Source organism: Neofelis nebulosa, chromosome 1 (assembly GCF_028018385.1).
Source record: "Neofelis nebulosa isolate mNeoNeb1 chromosome 1, mNeoNeb1.pri, whole genome shotgun sequence".
Classification (NCBI taxonomy): domain Eukaryota; kingdom Metazoa; phylum Chordata; class Mammalia; order Carnivora; family Felidae; genus Neofelis; species Neofelis nebulosa.
In genome coordinates, this window is record NC_080782.1 from 124075792 (window position 1) to 124100125 (window position 24334).

At 40.7% G+C, this 24334-nt stretch overlaps 2 protein-coding genes and 1 long non-coding RNA gene across 6 annotated transcripts in view; 1 reads left to right on the forward strand and 2 right to left on the reverse strand.

The window, feature by feature from the left end:
• Positions 1-1135: 1135 nt before the first annotated feature.
• IGIP (IgA inducing protein) lies at positions 1136-10371 on the reverse strand. The gene has a single exon (XM_058734840.1). It carries the CDS (start codon positions 1460-1462, stop codon positions 1301-1303), a length of 162 nt encoding a protein of 53 aa, XP_058590823.1. The 5' UTR covers positions 1463-10371; the 3' UTR covers positions 1136-1300.
• Positions 10372-10515: 144 nt separating this feature from the next.
• On the reverse strand, positions 10516-22586 carry PURA (purine rich element binding protein A). Of its 4 annotated transcripts, none has more exons than XM_058734768.1 (2): positions 22563-22586; positions 10516-15916 (listed from the first exon to the last, which is right to left on the reverse strand). In XM_058734768.1, exon 2 carries the CDS (start codon positions 15770-15772, stop codon positions 14804-14806), a length of 969 nt encoding a protein of 322 aa, XP_058590751.1. In that variant the 5' UTR covers positions 15773-15916; positions 22563-22586; the 3' UTR covers positions 10516-14803. The 4 variants fall into 4 exon arrangements, with proteins under 4 accessions (XP_058590751.1, XP_058590732.1, XP_058590726.1 ...); XM_058734749.1 differs by lacking the exon at positions 22563-22586 and adding an exon at positions 21763-22062; XM_058734743.1 differs by lacking the exon at positions 22563-22586 and adding an exon at positions 21624-22062.
• LOC131514636 (uncharacterized) overlaps positions 21202-24334 on the forward strand; it is a 40895-nt gene continuing 37762 nt past the window's right edge. Inside the window, exon 1 of the long non-coding RNA XR_009263181.1 lies at positions 21202-21351. This is a non-coding gene — a long non-coding RNA (uncharacterized LOC131514636). The remainder of the gene's footprint in view (positions 21352-24334) is intronic.

Sequence of the window (24334 nt, forward strand, 5' to 3'; positions counted from 1 at the left end):
GACCCCTAAATCAAAGGCCCTGCAGAGCTTAGGGAAAACTTTTCTTTGCTCTGCGCCTCCTATGTCCAAACAGTGACAGTCTCAGTTTTAAGTTTTCATACAACAAAGTTTCTGCATTATTTTTTATTGGATTGATGGTTGTCAGATGTAGAAAGGAGGGCCATTTTAGCAAGAAAAAAAAAAAAAACCAGTAACAACAACAGCAAAACTTTCTTGGGATTCACCCAGGAAAGCCTGGAACTGTAATACTAGGATCTTGAGATATTCTTATGGCCACACATCAGTCTTTAGAATGTAACTGCTGTCACATCCATTTAAATACCACTGAAAAATTTTCCATGGTGTGAATAAAGTTCCTGCAACTGCTTGTTCCAAGCCTCCTTATATCCAGCCTGAAGGTAAGTGAAAGCATGAGCAAAGATAAAACGGGGAGAAAGCCAGAAATAAAACTTCCAACCCTACTTCCCAAAGGTTGGGTGAAATGTCATATACCTAAGGCTGCCACTCCATTTTTTTGGTCCAATAAGCTAATTTCCTATAAGAAGACCCCATTAAAACTATTCTGAAGGATCACTCCTGCACATTTTCATTGGTAACTTCGTTCTCTGCCTACCACTCCACTCACCAGAAAAGCAGTTTTGAAAGGGTCTTATTTTAAAGCACAAACCTCTATTTTCTGCAGAGGATTCTCTTCATGTTTTGTTATGTACTCTTTTGTAGCTCTTCTACTAGCCTGAACCAATTTCAAATTTAAAACGACAGAAAACAAACCAAAAAAAAACTTCCATGGGAAAGGGGCATGATTTATGGGACAAGTTTTTCTTTCTCCTTGGTTGTGATGGCTGGGTTAACCATCATGCCGTCAGAGAATTTTAAAAACTGACTCAAGAAAACACGCAAGTCACTCACATAAAATCTTTAGAAATAAATAAATTTGTTTTAAAATAAAAGAGAAAATAGAGTTTTCCAGTGTGAGAGAGAGCACACTTAATGCTTGAAGCCAATTAACGATCAGGCAAGTATACCTGTTACTAAGTACAAAAAACAGTTTCCATCTATCAAAGAAAAAAAAAAATTCAAGAGCAACCAGGTCCCCCCAAAGACACTGAAACAAAAGACTGATCTGTTTATATAGTCACATGAAAAATAAACATCTTTATTTTTTTGCCTACTTTATTTCATTTTTTCAAATAAAATTTAAATCTGTACAAAGTATACTGTTACAGTATATATTTTGTAAGAATCAATGCCTAAAAGAATCACAATACTTCAATAAGCAGTACAGCAGACCTCGCTAGTTTCAGCTTTGATATTGAACAAACTCAAGCCGGCTGATGCACAACACATTTGCTTGGTTTCCACATGGTGAGTTCCCAGCACTGAGATGGGAGAACATGACAGCAAGTATGGTTATATTACAGCCCGACACACTGCGCTTCTTCATGTGATAATAACTGCACATATTTAATACAGAATGCTCAAATTTACTTTTTAAATTGCATTTGCTTACTTCTTAGTTGGCAAAATTCAGCATTCTTAATGGGGTCCCCAAACAGTGCAAATTAATGATATTCTACTGTATAATTGGCACATCTCCAATACGGATTAACTTGTAAACTTAAAGAATATCACAACTTTGTCCTAAATTTTAACTAATATACATCTGGTCCATTTAACCAAAGTCATTTTGGAAAGATATTAAAGAACAATTCTATTTTTGAAAGGATACTCTTTTGACCATTCTTTAGAGAAGTAAATTTTTAAATTGTCATTAAAATGTTTTACTATAAAAGTTTTACAAACTTGATTAGAAATTTCAAGATTATGATTCACAGCAGACAAATACAAACTTTATATTCCAACAATACCTCCTTTTAGACTTTCAAAACAGAGCACAACCATGTCAGCTGTGTTAACTAAAATTCTGAACAGTGTACTAAATTGATAAGTGGTGCTGGGTCTAGCAAGTGTAAATACACAGTATATTTAATGAAAAGAATTGTCTTCTTTATACTTTATTTGTTTTCCCATAAGGAAACATTAATGTTTACATTCTTTAATAAAGTTAATCTTACATCAGAATATAACTTAATACTGTCAGCAACAGGGACCACACACAGTAAATAAGAAGCACATTTAAAATAAGTCTGAATTCACATAGATTAACATTTGTTGGTTAATAAAATATCGACAGTATTACAATCTTACAATATTTACAGTAAGAAAAATCTAGAGTAATATATACCTTTCACAGCAGGATTCCTTTTTTATTTTTTAAAATTATTTCTTCCAGTTTGGGATTGTGTATACATGAAAAGCTCAAATAAAGCAACTCTGCAATATAATCTTAAAATAATGGCTACTGGGGGGAAATTCTATCACAACCATTGAAAATAATGGTGACTTTTCACGGAGTCTGTGGCATCTGAGAACCCAGTTAATTAACCAAAGTCTTGCCCCAACCAGCCTCAGTTACCCAGATTAAAGCTGCAGAACTCCGGCCTTCCCTGACTGCTGAAAACCCAACAGATTTTCTCAACATGCTATAAGAAAAGAGGGAAATAGGTTTCAATTCACACCTCATGGCTGGAAGCCTACGGCTAGTGCATATTCCCCAATTTATGCTAAAAGGGCCCATTTCATCTCCAAAGCCTCACAAGAGTTTACGCTTCAACTACAGGGCACTTTGACATGGAGCTCACTCCTTCCTCAACTCTTGTGCATTAAGATAAGGCATGAACTTGGCCCATATAATACACACCAGCATCTTACTTGGGACCAGGGCAAAGAAACAGGCTAATGCAGTTTGCACTGAGGTCAACAGGGAAAATGGGAAGCGATGCACATTTCCAATTAGAATGGCAAGAAGAAGACCCACATCCCTAAACTGGAATTTGGCCAGGGCCTCAGAGTTAGCACCCCCTCTCTGAGTACCACAAGCAATTAGGATGTGTGCTCTAGGCCTCCTCCAAGAGAGAGCGTCTACAGTAAGTAACACCATGTGGGACATTAGTTCAGTGATGACTCCCAAGAAAACAGATACAATTCTTGAATCTGGGGCTGTCCACAGCACCTGAGGTCACTCATCTGAGCTGTGACCTGTCCCAACCCTGCTTACTTTAAGAGATCTGATGGGCACAGAGCACTCAGGGATATGGCTGCTGGCTACTTTGGACTCTAGATCTCACAGGTAATCAACAGGTATCTGGGATTGAATTAGCAAACTGTACCATAGCTCCTTAAACAGACACTGTCAGGTTTGAAATCATGTCAAGCATGAATCTTCACTGTCAGGTCAGAAATCAAAGTGGGAATCTTCCCACATCAGCCAAGGTTATTTTGTCAAAACCTTAGAGGAGTTGGACAGTTTTTCATGTTCCAAGTGATTAGTTTACTTATTTCAGTTAAGCTGGATTGGCAAACCAGACTGATCTATTTAGTTAGCTTTGTTTTGTTTTGTTTTGTTTTTCTTTTTGATTCTTATGTATGTGTTAACCCAAAGCTGTTGTATTTGGGCTAAATACACTGACAGAGAAAATTCAAACAACAAAAGTTTTCAGCAAACTTCTGTGGTATTTTCTTTTTGGAAGTCAATGCAAGATCTAAAGGTATTTCTACCCAACAAAGTCTGTTTAAGTGTTTAATGTTATTTCCTTTTTGGTCCTATACAGAATGCTATGGTTTCTATATAGGTCTGAATGCTGCTCCATGTAGATTCCTTCTGTATATCTAAAAATATATACTTTTCAGTAGTTCAATACATGGTTAATCTTCCCACAGAGGAAGATTTTTGTAATCACAAGTTGCAAAGTAGAAAAAAATCTCCTTTCTAAGAAAGGAAATATACTTTCCTATTGTACACTTTTGAAGAAGCCCAAAGGCATGCACCAAAAATCATTATGAAAACTAATACATGCATTAAAATGGTGTAGAGTTAAAGTGCTGTTTCTCAATTTTTTAATTTGGAGAAGACATTTTGTCAGTTGTTGACTCAAAGATCTCCCCCCCACCCCGCCCACCCCATTCCATGGCATCAAAAGAGAAAAGTAAAAAGTATGCATAAATCTTTAAACTGTTCTTTACATAGGGGAAAGGACAGATACAACAACTATCCTATTTATAAACTGGATTCCCAGTTTTAAATAAAATCAATATTTACTGGTAAAAATTGTCAAAGCTAACACATCCAAACAGTAAATAATGTGCTACTAGTAAATAATGTTCTACATAGAGAATAATTTACTTTGGTTTTATGTACCTTCTCAAAAATAATACTGGTGTCCCATACATCACCAAACTGATGTGTTCCAGCAAAGTTGTAAGGCAAATCTTTTTTTCCTAGTGACATCTTTTTTCCCAACAGACAAAACTAAAATCTTTTGGTGAGGAAGAGGTTAAGATAATAGCTAACCCCTTGGCATCCTGAGCATTGTGGTTTATCGAACTCTACCCTGCGAGAAGCTGTTAGGCACCCTGACCCCTGCCTTGAACCAGGAACGGCTCCCACGTCTAGAGATGCCCTAACTCCTTATAAATAGCTCTCAGAACATTGCTTTTTCCTTCTGTCTGGATGTTATAGTGTCTAGCAAAGCTGGTTGCAATGTCACATTTTGCTAGTAGGGGCCACCATCTAACAATAATTCCAATCTGAAATGTTTTAAGCTAATAGTTCTTTATTTTATCAATTAATTGCATTACAATTTTCTCTATAGAGTTTTCTTAGAGCAGAGATCCTTAACTTGGGTTTCAGAAGATGTGTGATGCCCCTGAGGTTGTATGTAAAATTATCTATGTATGTGCATTTTTTTTATCTGGGGAGAGGGCCCGTCACTTTCATCAGATTATCAAAGGTATCTGTGATCTCAAAAAGGGGTTACAGGGACTTAGAGGGATACCCGTAATTCATTTTATACTAGGACTGGGAAATGGGGGCAGAAAACTAAAAATGGCCTCAAAAAAAAGGGGCCAAATTGCTGATCTTTTCCCTTTATTCACATTTGGGAAATAAGTGCTTCAACCTAGGAAAAATAATTAATTAAGCTGATTAAACTCCATTAAAAATAATCAAAGCCATTTTCTAAAATATTTTCATTTTCCATATATGGTAAGTTTAGTCTCCAAGAAAAGGTTTGGAGATTGAATTTTTCTCTTTTCCCTAAGGAAATTCATAAACATAATGCTGATAATCTACATTTAAAGATCTGACAACCTAAAACTTAAGACAACTCTAACACTACAAACCCTTAATATACAATTTTGAGTAAAGGATTATCTAGAGTCAAATACACATTTGTCAACTTTCATCCCCCAAAATTGGTCCACAGTTAGACAACTACCGGGCACAATGCCACTAGATAAACCTAAAATCTAAACAAAACGGAAGTTTAATTTCTATCCCAGTTGAAAACAAAAGCACAAGGTTCTACAGTAAAGTCCAGCCACAAACATTCACACTATGTCATAGAGGACTTTCTCATTTCAATACATCACTGAATTACCAACAGAATTTGCAAACATGAGATCCAGAAAGACTACCAAAACATGCTGAGAAGAGCATGTCAAGAATTAAACCACCACCCTCTGCCCCCCCCCACCCCCATCCAGAAACACACTCAGGCATTCCAAAAATAAACCAGATCTAAAGAGAGGCCTCTTGCTTGTTAGTTTTAAGTATGAAGTGCCTAAAAGGCTATGGGAAAGGGAATATAAAATGAAAAAAATTAAATAACTTACAAAAATTAATTTTAGCCAAAACACATTTCTGTTCTATTGACAAAACTATCAACTTTTTTTTTTTTTTTTGCAATTTTAAACACTGTGTTTCACAACCTAAGACAAAAAATAAGTTCACAGGTACACATCTTGTTCTCCTATTCTTTCTAGAGCACATCTTGAGGTTATAAGAATGCTTCTAGTTAAAATAAAGACTCTTATCCCTTGCCACCCTCCCCACCTCAAAAAGTGAGTGAACCTTGAATTCCAAAAAGGAATACTCATTTAATGTAATTATTTCAATACCAGTTATATCACATAGACCATGATGAAACTCTATGAGCATTATGGAAAACTACATGAAAGAGGGAGCTGCCACTTGCCACCCACTTCACTTCCAGCTTTTTAAGCCAATACCCAGCTAGACTCAGATCCCATTGACTTCAGTAAAAACAAATCAACACTACAAAACCAGGCCATCTCAGGCTAGAAGCTGGATCTCAAAGACATCGTTTCATATATATATATATATTTTTTTTTTTCTATCCTAAGCTTTCATTTTGTCTATTCAAATAGTTTAATAAAGCTCACATTTACAAAGGATTACATTGGCAAATAAAGGCCCATATTAAAAATTTTATCAAAACAAATTTTTGTTCTACATAGCTAACACTAAGAAATATTTTCTTGGACTTATAAAGCATATTTAATTGCATATAAGTTTTGCTTTGGGTGGGATATTGAAAACAATTCTGTAAGAAATTAGAAAAGACTAGAAACAAAAGTGAAAGTGACTAGTCTTAACTTTCAAAAAATCAAGTGCAAAGATAAATAGTGCAAATAATGAAAACTAGAAATTTTATAGGCAACTTTACATCTTTCCTGCTTTTGCACTTTTATATATTGACAACTTTATAAACCCTAACAACTGTATGCAGCATGGAAATGGGCTATCATTTTTCTCTATTGACTAGACTCAAGGAATCCTTTCAAAGGCAGTCATTTAAATCACTGGTTCTTGACTAGGTTTGGGAATTCACTTTTTAAAAAACAATTCCTAAGGGAGAGGCTATTTAACAAGGCTCTGCATGGACTTGAACAAGTTATAGAATGTAAGTGTATTATAATTTAAAATCTGTATGATGCAAAAAGCATACTAAGTGCTAACTCTAAAAAATAAATTATAATAAAAAGAATTCTGCTATTATTAGTGAACTTGATATTTGGGGAAAAAAAGTTACTTTTCCAGATACAAAATCAGAACCTCTTTTTTTAGCTATCTTTAAAGAAATTTTACCACTAATGCATACAGATTTGAGTAAAATGAAATAAATAATCTGTCAGAATCACTGAGAATAAGTCGATATTAAACTAAGAAAGATTTGAAATATACTTGAATTATGCAATTTAAAAACAACATATTATAACAATTCTTTATCTTAAATAATTAAAAATGTTCCTGGGATACTGGGAAGAGAAATCTAAACACTATCAATTCACCCTACAAAGAACATAAGAACTTCCAAGATACACTAAATTATATTATTAACATCTGCCACCACTGAACACTTGGGAATTCTACGATTTTAAAGTAACAGGAAAAGTGGGAAAACAAACAGAAATTAGAGTTTGGGAGGGTATGTCACCTAATTTCAGGAATATAATATTATTGAGGGTCTCATAAGGCCCACAGTGTTAAATGGTGGGACTGCAAGTGTAAAAAAAATTTTAAAAATACCTAAAATTATAGTTTAGTGTTTTTACCTGGCTTATTCTCTTCTTGTAAGAAATTAATGTGGACCAAAGGCTCAAGGTTCTCTAAAAACAAACACAATATGGATCTTTGTGAACTGGAAAATCTAATGCTTTGATCTTAGGACAATTTTGAAAAGTAAAGCTAAACTACACTGTAACATGAGACCAGGAAAATAGTCTGTATAATAAACTTTCTGATAGTTTAAAAATGATAACTGAAACAGTTTAAAATTTTCTTAATCTTCTTTCCCTCAAAATAGTAAGTCCCTACTATCAACATGCTTTGACCACAAAAGCTGTCATTCCACAATTGTGCTACTTAATTTGTCCAGAAAAGCAAACATCTTACACCTGAAAATAGATTTGTATAATGCATCATCATCCTAACAACTAGCTACAGACCAATAGCTTCCTCATAACCAACAAGGGACCCATTTTCTCTGGCTTTACTGAAACTTCATTAGTGAATATCAACTTCATTGTCCTTAGCAAACAACTCTCATTTAAGACTCCATCTTAGTAACTTTACCTATCTCTAATAACAATTTCTCCCACTTTACCTCCAAACCATTCGCTTATATAACTCACACTCCCATTCATGAACACATTAAATAGTTCTTCCCTTTCTGCTCTCAAATTTCCAAACCAGTAAATCTCAGCCTCCAGTAACTTACCTAAAATACACATACTTCTTACTCTCTTCAATTCACAAATTTCTTAACAATTTCAATGCCCTTCAAACCGCCAACTTAAGACTATAGGGAAAATAGCACTCAGAAAAACTGCGCAATTATCTTATACAGAAATCTTTCTGGGATCAGTTAGCTATGTCCTAAGGCAGGAGCCAGCAATTTCTTTACTTCCCTCTTAAAAGGGTAAGCGTGAGTGTCACTGGCAGGACTATGGCAAGGAGAAGAATAAAGGAGAGAGAAACAAGGAAAAAGGAGGATGGGAGGGAAAAAAAAGCCAAATGTAGATGGTAGGGAGGTAGGTCAAATGCCACCAACAACAACCTACACTGGAAATTGCCAATCCACTCCAGCTAAATGGGAGTCTGACCTAATCCCAACATGTATCTAATAATTCATTAGCTGATGCCCATCACTGGTTAAGCTAGTCCAGGTGAATACATAAGTCACCGGTCCTGTAAGTTTGCTACTTCACAATAAGGACAGCTTAAGTCCTCCAAGGATCCTTCTGTTTTAATCTAGTTTAGACTAAAACACATGTTAAGAAGAGTATTTCCATGATTCTCAAAATTCCAGAATATAAAGGTTTGGTCCTTGAACTTGGAGGCTCTTGAATTATTAAAGTATTCCCTAAATAAAGAAAATTAAACTCTTCGCTTAAATTTTTCCATGAAATGCTACAAAATTTTAATTAATAAGCAGATTCCTAATCATCACCAAAACAAAGTATGCTTTCATGAAAATTCAAAACTCTTCCAATTCCAAAATGAATGAAATATTTTGGGTCTGTAATTAACTTTATTTTACATAGAGGATCACCACCATGTTTCTACCTATCGAACAAGACAATTTTCCACAAAAGCAAAGCACATCAGGGGAAAAGAAAGAAAACAAATACCAAACATAATATGGGGACAAAATAAAAATACATGAGTAACTATGAAATTTTTATAAGAAAAAATGTTTCTAACAAATGACCTCTGCCATACTCAGCTTTCCTAATGAATGAATTGCCTAGACCATTCAACATCAAAACTTGGTAGTTTAGCAGCTGGAAAATGACAAATTGTTGGCTTGAAACCAATCATATCTTTTACTTTTCACGTGGTTGTTTTTGCATTATGAAATTCTACCTGACATGCTAATGCTAGTTTAGATGATCTTCACTTAGCCCATAATAATGAAAATTCTGTTTGAAAAGAGCCTGTCAAACGGCCTAGGCCTTAAATCTAGGTTTTTAGGATCAAATAACTCCCCAAATACTAAAATCAGCTTTTCTTAAAAATATATTGCAAATTCTCTATAGTAATTAATGTTGCTGAGTGAAAACAGTAGTTTCAATAACAATGATCATTTTAGTTTTATAATGTACTTCATTACAAATGGTCTAAATTCAGTTAACTCGCAATTTAGAAACCCAGAAGTATTATAATGTATGATTTAAAAATAGATATTTAACAGACAATTTTGCACAAATAACTTTAGTGAATTTATTCACTTAAGCAATTCTGATAATCTCTTTCTTATTCATTCTACTCTCGATGAGGAAGTATATATTGCTCCAAATTATTAAGATATTCAAATTTAAGGATAATCAACTATAAATGTTATACTCAAGAGTTATCACCAATTGTTCCAAACCTAAGCTGCTGAAGATTCGCTTCTTTTAGCATTCTTTTACATAGAAAGCAGGATCTCATCCTGATATTGAAATAACTTGCAAAAAAGTCATTAGATTTGGTATCTGATTTTTTTAATGGGGAAAATATTAAAAGTATGTTCACATGTAAAGTAAAATGAATTGTGGAGCTATGAAAACAACTAGAGCAACAATTTCTGAACTCTCCATTTAAAAATAATCTGGAAGAGTGTGTGTGTGTGTGTGTGTGTGTGTGTGTGAGAGAGATATGGGAAAATGAGTGGGAATATTGAAGAAGAGAGGGTGAACCACGTGTGGGAGATATAAGTAATCATGCCCATGGTGGGTTCTCCATGGCTGGCATATAACCCAACATGTCATTAAAAAAAAAAAAATGTTTAGAAAGTTTCAACAGTGCCAAATGCAAAATGTTAAAGCAAAGAAACAATGAATGAGATAACCCCCACAAACATCAAGTTCCATATGAAAACAGGAAGAAAAAAATTGATATATGCATCTTTTTTAATATACCAAATCTTAATTGACTTAAAGATTATATATAAAGTGCTTGGGCCATGGTACCCACCCAGATTCTCATTATCAATGGACTTATCTTTTCCCCTCCCTTCCACCCAAATTTAGTTCAGTGTTCCTGCAGAAAAAGTACAGCATTCCTATATTGGTAAGAATAAGAAATGAAAACAGTGAGTACAACTGATATATATCCATTGACTTTTATTACAAATGTACTTGATCACTTGGCTTCAAAAAGTTTAAAATCAATACCCTATTTTCTGTATGCCAGTACAAAGCAAACTGTTTTACAAATTAAATACCTAAAAATTTGACAAAAATATTAAAATTTGATGAAAAACAATTATAAAAATCCTTAATCTCTCTCTCTTCAAAAAAGGAGGCAGTCTTCCCAGTCCTATTATACAATATTAATAATATTCACCATTTTTAGAATAGGTAGCTAAATTATATTTTTCTGTTAGCATACAAAACTCTTAGACTAATAGATTTCATTTGTATATGCTCCAGTTAAGTTTGTGAATGCCATCTGATTGCAATATAATCAACTATCTTTAATTGAGTCCTAATTTACATTTATTTAATAATTTGCATAGTTTAAAAGGGATAAAGGTTATTCTACAACTAATTATCATAGGCTATTACAGTGCTATTTTTCAAGGCAATAAGTATTTGCTCCCAAATGAAATTATGTCTTCTTTAGGCAGGGGTTAAAATTACTAGCAGCTTTCTCCATTACCTGAACAAATTGGAATAGTTATCCATCTCTAGATGTGAAGACCTAAAAACACATCGATATATTTTCCACTTTGAGTCAAATTTCAACCCCTGCATGGGACTAGAAAGTGAGACTTTCAAGGTTTTTATTTCACTGTTGGGTTTTGGTTTCTACTCTCCATGGCTTTTAGGAAGCTGGGAAAGTTTGTCTTTCCTGACTCACATTGTCTCTCTTTTCCATTTGGCAAATATTCATCTACCTTCAATCTGTATCTAGTAGAGGAAAAGCCGACATGGCTTTTCTTATGAACTTCCTTTGTTGTCAAAGGCATGTATAATGATTTCTACAGTTCTGGTTAGCTAACTTTAGCTCCCTCTGTGGCTGGATGACTGCTGCTTCTAACATCAGCATGATAAATAGGAGGCACAAATAAAAAGTAGCTTAAAAAAAGATTTGGTGATTTAAAAGAAAAAAAAAAACGAACAACACCAAACACACACACATATATGGGCATTTCAAATCTGGTGGCTGATCTCTGGATTAAATTACTTGACAGTGTCTCTCATTTTAAAGAACGTCAATATTGCAATGCATTTCAAGTTTTCTCTTTATACTTAGGCAAATAATATAGTTTAACCAAGCTCTTGGACCTTAATTGTAAGACAAAGCAGATCATTAAAAATAAGGCATACTTGTCAGGAATTAAGTTCTGTTTGCTTGTTTTTGGCACATTTGATCATACTGTCTTCTATGAATAACACATATGGTCAAATATACCATTTCCTTTTTCATTTCAGCACAAACAGGGTTTACCAACTAGTAAAATAAAAAACAAGGAAAAACTCCAACATAAAACACTGAGATATAGAACCTTGGTAAAGTACCGAGCACCTGGGGGGAGGGGTGGGGAAAGGATGAAACAGTAGAGGGAGGAAAGGTTGGGAGGGTGCTTGGGGAGGTAAAGTGAGATGCAAAAAAGAGCATCTTTACAGTCACTTAGTCTTTTCTAAGATCACCTCTTAAGTCTTAAAATATTTGCATGTGGATTTCTTTTTAAACCCAATGACCATAAATCAGACACTGGTTTCAAAATCTTAGTAAGATTGTGTTTAACTGTTATAGTGTAAAGACAATTGCACAATACATGTGCTTATTGATCCGGTAGGATTCCAAGCAGAATCTGAAGTCTGTAGGTAAGAAAGGTTTCACTTTAGGTAACAGTGACCCTAAAGAAAACCTCATGAAAGAACTCGCATCTCAAATAAAGGACACTTTGCCTAAGTTTGCTGTGTTTTTGTTGACTTGCACTACTTATTGCTGGCTACTATGAAACACTGATCTAGGAGTACTCCAACAACCTGTAGTACAAGGCTTAACTTTAAGAAGCTATAGTAAACAAGAGACAAAATCAAAGCAATTCTCTTTCCTAACTAGTAACAGCACAGAGAATGCAGTCTTTTCCATATCACAGTAAAAGTACAGTGAACAAAACAGCTCAACAAACCTTAAGACAAAAAAGTGCAGGTTATTAATGTTTACATGCAGTTGATAAGCATTCCAAATGTCACATTATGCACTGTAAAAGCTCAACTTTACTATATGGAAATAAGAAAAATGCACCTTGGGGGAAAGGGAAAAGCAATTTAATCATTTCCAGTGATTTTGTAAGTAAAGAAATTCCTAACTATTGTACGGTCACCTCATATTTAACATTGTATGAATATTAAAAGCAAACAATTTAATGGGAAAATGCACAGTACAATGGAAATAGCTTGTTATTCAACACATACAGTAGATCTCAAAAACAAAGACAACACACTCAACCAGGGAGCTTAAAAATATCAAATCAAAACCCAAAGAACCAGCAGGAAAAAAAAAATCCTTCAAAAAGACAACTGTTTCACCTTCCTAGGCCAATGCTTTACAATGTGAGAAGCACTGATACCTTCCAGCTCCTACAGGTGGTGTCTTCTACATACAGCAGTAAGATCTATATGGCTGGATTTGCCAAGAAACAATTCCATCCCCAGAACTCTCTAGAGCAGACAAAATCCTTTTTTTAAACCAAAATACTTTCTACAGAATTCCAAACCAAAATGTACTGTTTAAGGCATCTTTTTTATAACATTTTCTCTTCACTCAAAGATGATAGTCATGCAGCAGTTTAATGATAAAAATATATTAATATTTTACTATACAGCAGCAAGAAGTTAGTTGTCAATTAAAAGCACACGAACATCTTTAAATGAAAACCTGTAAAAGACTATCGATACAAACAATTTCAGTTTGGAGGACACCAGCCTGGTAAAGTGCTCTCCTAAGCTTTGCATTTTCATACCCTACACCTTGAATATATGAGTTATAGAACATACTTTTGATAGAAGGCTTGTACACTTGGGGAACACAAATACACTTAGCATATAATGTAGCCAGTAATAACTAGCACCACAGCTACATGGAAATCCTTTACACATACCAACTTGGCTTTCACTTTTAAAATGAAACTCAGAATCCATGGCTCAGTAGGATAACTATAATTGTGTTGCTCTGCTTTTTAACAGGTCTACATAAGTTAATAGCACTGGCAAAAATCAAAGAATAGCTTCAGACCTCTTACTAGTTTAGGAGACAGTGCTAGTGACCACAAATAGACTTGCTACCTGATGTCCAAGTACAGGTTCACTGGAAATTGCTGCACGTTAGTTTAAGTTTTTAAAATCTTTCTACACATAATAAAAAAAATATATTATGAACGATACATCTCATATACACAATAATGACAAAACACCTACTCAATCAAAGCAAACAGATGCAGAAAAATATTATGGGAGATTTCCTTTTTCTTTCTTTCCTCTTTTTCCTTTGACTATTGAATAACTTTGGTTCCAACCGTAAAAATCACAACTTAGCAAATTTCATTTAAATGCCTTTTTTAATAATTTCTTCATGTTCACAGAAGTTTCACTGACCATTTTTATATGTTTAAGGTCCAGATGCAATGCATATTGTATAAAAGAGAGCACTTATTGTTTACCTTGCATGAATTAAACCTACGTACCTTTAACTCTACAAACTTCTGCATAACATTTAGACAAAGCTCAGACACACAGCATGCCTAGCCCTCATATATATACACATCTCTAATCACAGGTATATAGGGTGTCAAATATACTATAATAACCTCCATGTAAGGTTTGAAATTTGGTAACAAAATGAGAAAAACTAAAAATATTATTTTACGTGTTCTAAAATATCTCTTTTTTGTGCTAAAGTCAAATGTTAGCTCAACATGAAAAGGACTTTTATATAATTCAGCAATATTATAATCTTGACCATTTTGCAAACACTTTTAATAATAATAGCTTAAACGTGTACAAAAGTTCTTGGTTAATTAGGGAAATAAACACTCAGTTCTTTATATTTTTTAATCAAGTAGGAAACACAGTTCATATAATGTTATTACTTTTTGTATTTTTTTTGTTTTTTGTTTTTAGCAGCTGCTTACTGTTTTATATGGTGGATAAAGTGGACAACATCCAGCGATGGGTGGCAAGTCAAGAAGAGAAACTGTCAGTTGGTGGAGGTTCTGTGGGTGGTGCTCCCTTGGAGTTAACAGTTATTTTTTTTTTATTTTTTATTTTTTTACTTTTTAACTTTTTATTTTCTCTCTTTCTTTACAGTATATTTTCTGTGTGTGGTTGTGTGTGTGTGTGTGTGTGTATGCATGTGTGTGTGGGTTTTTTCCATTCAGTTTGATCAATCTTCTTCCCCTTCTTCTTCACCCTGCAGCAACAGGGTGGCAGCGGCGGTCTCCTCCTGCTGTTGCTGCTGCTGCTGGTGGAGCTGCTCACAGGCAGCTCGCTTCTCCCTCTGTTTCTCTTGAATCTTCTTCATCTCCTCCGAGTACTTGCAGAAGGTGTGTCCGAACTTGGCCCACACCTTATAGGGCACGGTGATGGAGTTGCGGTAAGTGGGCTTCACCTCGCTCACTCGCATAAACACGCCGTACTTGTTGGAGCCCACATCGAAGAAGAAGCGCTTGTTGTCCACAGTCAAGGAGGTGCCCTCGGGCAGCTCGGCCGGCTCCTCCTCCACTCCGTAGTCATCGATGAGCTTGGCCAGAGCGTCGCGGAACTCGATGAGCCCCTGTGCGGGCAGCGCAATGGTCTGGCCCTGCGTGGAGCCCAGGCCGGGCCCCCGGTTGACCGTCTGGCGGATGCGCAGGAAGCGGCCGCGCTGGTTCTCCTTGAGATCCATGTAGTACTTGCGGTTCTCGCGCACCAGGAACTCGCTCTTGAGCGCCCGGCGCGGCTCGTCCTGCGCCTGGGCCAGGTCCGGCGGCTGGCTGGGGCCCAGCTGCGCGTAGTGCTCGATGAAGTCGCCCAGGTAGTCGCGGAACTCCACGGCCACTGACATGGAGAGAGTGAGGCGGCTCTTGTTGCCGCCCGCGCCCACCTCAGCGATCTTCAGGAAGCGGCCCTTGGCGTTCTGCTTCACGTCCAGGTAGAAGCGCTTGTTCTGGATGTCCACCCGCTTGGAGGCCAGCTCCTGCGTCTCGTGCTGCAGCCCCCCCGGGGCCCCTCCGCCGCCGCCGCCACTGCCGCCGCCGCCCCCGCCGCCACCACCGCCCCCGCCGGAGCCCGAGCCCGAGCCTGGGTGCCCCAGGGAGCCGCCCGAGCCCAGCGCCGCACCACCCTGCTCGCTGCCGCTGTCTCGGTCCGCCATGATGCTGCGCTCCGCCGCCGCGCCGCCGCCGCCGCCTGCCGCTCCGCCCGCCGCCTCAGTCGCCTCAGCCGCCGCTGCTTTCCCTCCCCGGCTCCGCCTGCTGCCGCCGCAACCCCCACAGCCAGTCAGCCACTCTCGCGAGATCTGCGGGAGAGACGAGACCCGGTAACAGGGCACTGACTCCCCAGTACAGTAGCAGGGCGCCCTACTGTACGCGCCCACCCGCCCGCCGGCACGTGACATTCGCCCCCTCCCTGATGCCAGCCCCCCGGCCGCCCGCCCGCCAGGCGGCGCCCACCGCCGGCCCTCACCCCACACCCCTGGCGTGTGTGTGTGGGGGGGGGGAGGTTGTGGGACGCGCCGCGTCGCAGCTGCTGCCGCCACCACCACTGTGGCTGTCGCTGTTGGCCAGACCCTGGGCGGCCTCGGCCCAGGGAGTTGGGGGACCAGGGGTGAGAAGGGGACTGCCATACTAAGCACAGGGAGAGGGCCTGAGTTCTGCATTCCAGTGACCCCGAAGAGAGGATGTGGAGGGAAGGGCCTGTGAAGCGCTACTGAGCCCGCTGCAGACAGGGGACACCAAGTCACGGCCACCCCCTTACATGTGGGCCTCAGTCAAACCCAAACCCAGACAGGCCCACCCACTGCCCGCCTGGGCTATCTCCTACCGCATAGCCCTGGCCGCAGAGGCGGGCAAGGAACAGGAGAGGTGGTGCGGCGGTAACCCTTAGCTGCAGAAGGGGCTGCCTAGGATGAGGACGGGGTGCCGGCAGCAGTGGCGCGGAGCAGCAGACACCTAGCCCGTCCCTCCCCTCGCTCCCGCCGCTTCCCCCTCCCAGCGCACGGCAGCGGCTCTGGCCTCAGATGATCCCGCTCCCCCCTCCCCCCAACCGCAGCCCCGCACAGTCGGGCGGGCGGGCAGGCGGGCGGGCGCACTCACCGGCGGGGGGGAGCCAAGCAGAGGACGGCAGCCGCACCAGGGCCGGGGTGCCCGCAGTGCCTGTTCTCGTTGGCTTTGCCCTTCCCCCCAAGCAACAATCAAAAAGAAACCCCACGTTCACCCAAAAACCTTCAACCAGCCCCCAGTGGGACCACAACTGCCCGCCTGCCTCCCCCTCCTCCTTCCGAGATTTGGGGAAGGGGGGCACCCTGCTCAAGGCTGAGCTCAGCCTGGGTTGCCGGCCAGCTCTGCGGATGAACCAGGCCCTGCCAAGCCTTCAGCCCCTAACCCACTCTTCTTCCCCTCTGGAAGGACCCAGAATGGAGGAGAAAACCAAGCAAGATTTAGTAAATTCACGAGCTAAAAATGTCAGGAATTTCCTGGGAAACGCAGTTCCTTACGGGTTTCATTAACGCAGGTTCGCTCGCCCCTTTTACCCCTCCTCCCAGAAACTCCTTAGTGTCCAGGAGAGCCCCTACCTCTAAAAAAGTAAAGCATTACATGATTAGTGGTTTTTAGGTAGACAGCTAGGTTACCAACCATTAATTAACCAATGAATCTTTGGACAGAGACAGCTAAAGGGGGTCTCTGGTCTCAGAAAGAGACTCGGAAAGAAGTGATTTCTTTCTTCCTAGATCTAAGGCATAATCTAGGGCCTGTTTTCCTTCTCCTACATATATAGCAAACGCTCATACTCCCTCCCTGCAGTCTGCAGTTCTAAGAGTTGTGGGGAAGCTCAGGCCTATCTCCAGGAGAACCCCTGCCATTACCCCTACATTCTCCTTATCACCTTCTGCAGGGGGCTCAGGGGATAGACATCACAGCCTTACTCCTGGCTTTCTCAAGCATGGATTGTTGCCTCCATCCTTAGAAGAGTGTTTCTGTCCCATCTGTGGGTGCCATTTCCACCCAACATCCCTCAACCCCCAAAGTAAGGAATCTTCCCTCCCTCATTCAGCTTCACAGACAGCTGAGTACCACAGTTGTGCAAGCTTCCTGGAAAAGAAAGGGCTGGAGAGGACTAAGGATCACGAAACCCAGATAAGTCTAGGACCTAAACCTTGTCAATACCTGAGCCCTCAAAGCTCCCTAATATATCCCTTCACCTCCTGAGCAAACCTGCCTCCGAAGTATTCACAGCTTGCTTTTTCTTTTAGCAAGGGCTCCGTTCTACCCAGCATTAGCTACTCTGGCTCTGGGCTGATGTTTGCTACTTCCCGCTAAAGAGCAAGAAACAGGGAAAAGCACTATGGCTACCAAAGAGCAAACTGGAGTAGTGCTGTGGGAACCAGCCCCAGAACCACCTACTAGTCCCTGAAATGGTCCCTGAAATGGTTCCCTGAAGGGGAGGCCCATTCTGACAGAAATCCAGGCTTTGGGCTCCATAAAGAACTTTTCCTTAGTTGGGGGCATCCTCCAGTACCGAGTAGTGCCATTTTATTGCTGATTTTTCTAAACTCCCTCCCTTGTCCCCAAGTCTGCAAGGAAGGGGAGAGAAGAACTGTTGGCGCACTTCCCACCGCGAAAGAATTAAAACGAGAAAAAGCAGTGGCTCCTTCAAGCTCATACAGTAGCGATCAGGACCCTGGATAGACCCTGGCCCCAAACTGGGACGCAAAGGCTGAGTGGCAGGGTCTCCGCACAGAGTAGGGCGGGGCATTACGCTTCCAGCTGTAAACTGAGGCTCAAGATCTGTTTCGATCCGTCTGATCTAGAAGAGCCGCTGCTCTTCTTCTGGGGTTTACCCTGCACAGAACCAAGCGCTTGCCCCCTCAAGAAAGCTCTTAGCAGCAAGAAGCCCAATGGGATTGTGATGAGGAGACACGCGCCTGCCGGTCCCATTCTTCTACGCTAATGACTGCTTCCCCCAGGACAGAAAACAAGGGCTTTAAAATGCCCACCTTCCGTGACCAACTTTAGAGTTTAAATTTCTCGTTTCTCTGTCCCAAACATTTATATCCAGGGGTTCTGAAGCAGTTTGACTTTGGGAACACCCTGATTTTCTGAAAAAGTGTCACCAGCAACTGAGTTCTTAGTTCCCCAGCGCACAGGCAACTGATGAAGCTTCTAGACAAAACACAAGTTAAATATCATTTGCATGTTCAAAATGGGAATTTTAAACTCAAATCAGCAAACCACTGAGACCTGGATCTCTTCACATTAATATGCATTTACTTATTTTACATTATTTATTATATATGTATAAAATTTCTACCATTATATACCAGCTTGTCCCCTATTTTACAAATGTATCTAAAAAGTAAGCAAGGTTAATAATGGCTTTTCCAAAACAATTCAATGATAAATTGGATATTCAGCACATTTTCACTTCTCAAAAAGTTAATTTCAGGATAAGCCTGTAAATGTGGGGCTTTGGTCAGACTAGGAAGGAGATGGTGAAAGGCGGCTTTCCTTAGGCTACAGAATACGGTAGCCTTAAAAGGCAGTCTGGGAAGAATGAATATTGTCTCAGAGCAAGGTCTTAAAAAGTTTAGAAGCTTAAAAAGAATTTCAGAGTTAGATCTGCACCCTAACATTGAAAATCCATTAGAAAATTTGTAGATTTAAAATGACTTCTAGCCATTTGTTAATTACCTAAATAACATACTTAGTAAATGAAAAGCGTTCTAGTATTTAGCCTCTTGAATTTGTTATTCTGAAACAAACAGTTGTAAAATTAAATTGAAATTTTCAATACAATGCAGGAAAGGCAAAGAGGAAACGAAATAAATTAACATGCAGCAAAATATCAGTGTTAATTAAAAATCATCAAAAAATATTCCCTTTCTGCTCAAAGTTTGCTTACTTTAAAAAATCTGATAAACGTCTAGATTTCTTGAGCTCTTTTATTAATACTACACACACATTTTGAAGAGAACAGAGATTGCTTTATTTTTAATCCCACTATCTTTATGCCGTTAACAAACTCTTACCAACAAATATTGTTCACAAGTGAAACAAACATTAGGCAGAACAAAAAGGAAAAAAGCTTCAATTTTCCTCAGCCTGAACTACGGGTGATTCTAATAAGCTTTAGTCTTTAAAAGCAAAAATTAACACACACACACATTTATAAAATAAACTTGGAGGGAGAGAATCTACCTCTGGGTAATAAACCCTTTTAGTTATGGAGTTCCCAACAGAAACAATATGCTGATTAGTATCACAGATTTCCAAAACAAAAGAGAAGCAAGAACATTAGAAATTGTTTTCAAGTACTGCTTAGGTTAAATACTTGTCTTAAACTACACAATTATCTTCAATACCCAAATTATTAAAAGTAACTGGAATGTTGTACTGCAAGTGTTCAAAGTGGAGGAATTACCCATTTCTTCTCATGGCCATCTACCAGGAAAATGAAAGGAAACTCTTAAGTAAATGTTAACGTTTAACAACAACAAGGACTAATAGTAGTAGTATTTCATCAATCATTTTTTAAAAGCACATTGTCCTTCTATAGCTCACCTAATCTTCAAAATTATGCCTCTCCAGTGCTATTTTAATGTTTAAAGATATGAATTAAACATTTAAAACCTGAAGAGAACAATCCATGTGATAGAACCCTCGCATTTCACAAAATGTTTTCACTGCAAGCATTTGCAAAAGAGTTAAATAAACGTAGCACACATTCTAAATTCGATAAAAGATTCCGAGAACCCGACATTTTATGTACCCAAAAGGCCCAAACAGAACCGATGCAAATGTCAATAGCTCACTCTCTTCCGGCTGATACTTAAAAGGTTTTACTAGTACCCAAAGGAATGAAATCAGCAACTCTCTCCACACTCTACTCAACACTCCAATTTTCAAAGCCGCAATTCGCAAACGTCAGTTTGGGCTGGGAGCAGTGGGGGTCTTGAAGCAATAATAATACAAAAAATCCTTTTCTCCTCTCACAGTCTACGAAAAGATGTCAAACCAAATTCCGTCTATTACAAAGCACTGGGACCTCCCTTCCAAGGACACGGGACACAACCACAGACACCGCTGCAAAAAGCTCTCCAAGAGCACCTGGCCCGACAGAACGAATTAGAACCCTCAAAAGGGTCCCTCACACACAGCGGAAATGAAGGTGGCATTTATTTGGGGATAGACAGCAACGAGCCAAAGAAAGTTGCCCTAGCCGGACTGGGGCCTTTCTCTCTCCAAGTTCAGAATCAAGGCAGATATATTTGTGGGGGTCCCTTCTAAAGACACCTCAGCCGGCTCCGGAGCCCACTGTCACTCAAAGGGAAGACCCTCCAGCTTCGCATCCGTTCCTTTTGCCCCCGAACAAAGACAGAGGAGGCTGTTGAGCTGACCTAGCTCCGTGGGGCAGCAAAAACGCCTTGTTCGAGCCACCCATCCTTGGGCCTGCCTTCATCTGCGATGTCAGCACCAATGTATTATTTTTTATTTTTACAACGCATCCTGGGCGGGTGTATGCATTGCGGGGGTGGGGGTTGAACAGAGGAGAGGAGGGGTTGGTAGTGAAGCCTAGAACCCTCCTTCCTCTCCCTTCCTGCCAGGGTTGCTGTGCAGGGAGTGTCGGCCACATTTGGCGCACTGTCCCAGGCCCGGGCGAAGATGGCCAGGGGAAATGGGGCTTAGGGATTGCTAAGCAAACGGCACCACTGGTGGTCTACTACCGTCAGCAGAGGTAGGAACGTCTTTTTTTTTTTTTTTCTTTTTTTTTTTTTTAAGGGGCGTGTGATTTTGTTCTTTTTTGGAGGTGGGAGTCCGTTCTTTCGTTCGTGCGCTACGGGAGGGGGGGGCGTTGCTGCACTGCCTGAGTCCCCGGAGGGAGGGTGCGAAGATGTCTACAATGGTACAGTAATTATTCCTGGGGCAAAGAGGGCAATTTAGAGGGGACAGGGTGGGCGGCACCTCGAGTTGTGGCAGTGGCAGCAGGGAAGGTCGCGAGGGGCTTACCCTGGCGGGCGGGCGCTGTCCTGCCGCAGGTGAGGGAGGGCGCGGGCTGGAGGGAGGGAGGGCGCGCGCGAGGCAGGCGCTAGGCTGGCGCGAGGAAAGGGGGAGGGGAGGAGGGGGAGGAGGGCGCGCGCGCGCACACCTGTCCTGGACAGCAGCGCGAGCTGAGCGGCGCCTCACTCGGGCTCAGCCGGCTGAAGAGGAAGGAGGGCGGGCTGGCAGGCGGGGGCGGGACGCCGAGGGGAGGAGGAGGAGGCGGCTCGGATGGCTGGCCCGGCTCTCGCTCGTTCTCCCTCCCGCGGGCAAGTCCGGCTCACACCCTGCTTCTCCCGCTCACTCACAGCCCCCTTGGCTCTCCCTCCTCCTCCTCCTTCCCCTGCGGGATCCGCTCGCCGCCGCCGCAGACGGCAAGTCGTGGCAGCCAGACGTCGGCGCGTAACCCGGCGCTCCGTGCGTGACTCCGAGCGACGTCAGCGCGCGCTCCGCGCTACCCACCATCTCTCCCCCATCCTCCCCCCGTGGCTCGCGCCCTCCGCCCTCGCGTCCCTCCGTTTCAGTCGCCGCGGCGGCGGGCGCCGAGCGCGCTCCCTCCGCCCTCCTCTTGCGCGTGCGCGCGCCTCCTGCGCCGTTGGCGCGTCAACAGCCCGCGGGCCCAGGCCTTGAGGCGCGTCTGAGGAAGGGGCTGCCTGTGGCCTCTTTGCGCGCACTTCCTCCACTCGCCGCCCGTGGCGCCCCTAGGAGGACTTAACCCGCGTTGGGCTTTGAAGGCTGGAGCTAGGCTCTGGTGGGTCTAGAGCCCTGTAGGGCCTGCACCAGCTCCAACCTAGGGCCCTAAGCGTCGTTATCCGTGCAGCTCCCACCCTGTCACCCTCTCCCTATGCCCTTGTTCCGCCCGCATCTCTCAGGAAGCAACAGACCTTTTATCTCCCGGGAGGGTCTCACCTTGGTCTTCAGACGCCTGCCGAGAGGGCTAGAAGGGCAGAATTAGCATAAAGAAGAAAGAGGCGAGGCCACGTTCAGGCTTAAGCCCCAGGAATCCTTGACAGGAAGCGTGGGGTTGCTGCCCAGCCTCCCACGCAGTGTAGGTGAAACTGGGCCCCTTTGAGGGACTGTGACTAAGGACAAAACCCTGATAAATATTATTTATGCGTCCTTGGGCTGAGAGGGAGAAAATGTAAGAGACGAGTTAATTTTCATAAATTACTACGCAGGGGCGAAATGCAGAATTATAAAGTGTCCTTTAAGAGTTTTCTTGAAATCTTACCAAGTTTGACAAGATGTTTGGTGCACGGTAACTTTCTTCCATACTTTGTATGCTGTCACATCTCTATCCTGCAACACTGCGTCATGGAAGATGGGTCAATTAAAAGTTATCAGCTGCAAAATAGAAAGCTACCTTAACCATCTTTATCATGATTTAAATAGATGTCAGAGAAGTCATTCTGTAGTTAAAAATTTAGCCACTGTCCTAACTTATTTAGCTGAGCATATTTTATTTTGAAGTTACCTTGCAATACACGGTAAAATACCCTTTTATTAGGCAATATTAAACTTTTAAACTCACTTATAGGACCGGACTTTTTTTTAGGAAGCTTATCGAGTTAAACCTTTGAGGCAAGTAGGAGTGAGATGAAATTAACCCCATTTTATAGATGAGAAAATTGAGTTACAAAAACGTCAGTTCAGAGTTGCAAGGAGTCTGTGACCCATAAAGGGATCTAGTATTACCTACTTTATCCACTAAACCAGAAATCCCTCAATTGTTTACTTGTGGGTATCTTTGGATGCCCCTGTCCCCCGTCCCCACGTATTGTAGTCAGTGCTAATGTCTCAGAGAAATTTTGGAGGTATTCCTGGAGACGCCAAATCACAGAGGACTCTAAAAGGTTTGAGGTTGGAATTCCCTGCCACAGCAAATCGCAGCTGTGCAATAAGTTATTGTGAAACAATTCAGTTTCTATACTAACAACAAAGTGTTTATTAATCCCTAGTTAGAGGTGAAAAAACTTTTGAGACAGGTTTAAGAATGATGGGTCATTTCTTTTGAATTGCTTCTTTATTCACCTCATCTTTAGGTGGCAGCACTACTATATAAATATCTTTAAAACTACAGTCTTCTGCAACTGGATATCCTAAAGAGTGTTTTGTCCTAAATACATCCAACTCTATTGTGGAGATTAGAAATAGGAAATCATATCTGAGAATTAGAATATTTAGGAGGTTCCAGAGGACGAAAAACAGAAAGGCTTTCAGAGAAATTAATACATGGAGTTACTGAAGGAAAAGATTTGAAAGTTTTTAAAGAGCTTTTTCTTCTTCTTCTTCTTCTTCTTCTTCTTCTTCTTCTTCTTCTTCTTCTTCTTCTTCTTTTTTTTAGGTATATGAGGTGCAAGTAGCATCTCTATTCTAAACCTGATCTCCTATTGAACCAGCACAAAATAACCTTCCAAAACAAACCATAGTTTCTCAATACTGCATATTAAAAATTTACAAGTTTAAAGTTACTGTTTGTATAGTTGCCAGTATTCTAACTATAATTTTATTTATTTTTTATGTAAGCTCTACTGCCAAGGTAGGGCTTGAACTCATGACCCCAAAATCTAGAGTTGCATGATCTACCAACCGAGCCAGCCAGGCACCCCTAACTACAATTTTATAATTGTAATAATTTTATAATTCTTCATTAAACTGCATCAAGCTTAAGAGGATCCCAA

Excerpts from the sequence above, each read along its gene's own strand:
- IGIP (XM_058734840.1), bottom strand. The coding sequence starts at position 1,462 with ATGTGCAGTTATTATCACATGAAGAAGCGCAGTGTGTCGGGCTGTAAT.
- PURA (XM_058734768.1), bottom strand. The coding sequence starts at position 15,772 with ATGGCGGACCGAGACAGCGGCAGCGAGCAGGGTGGTGCGGCGCTGGGC.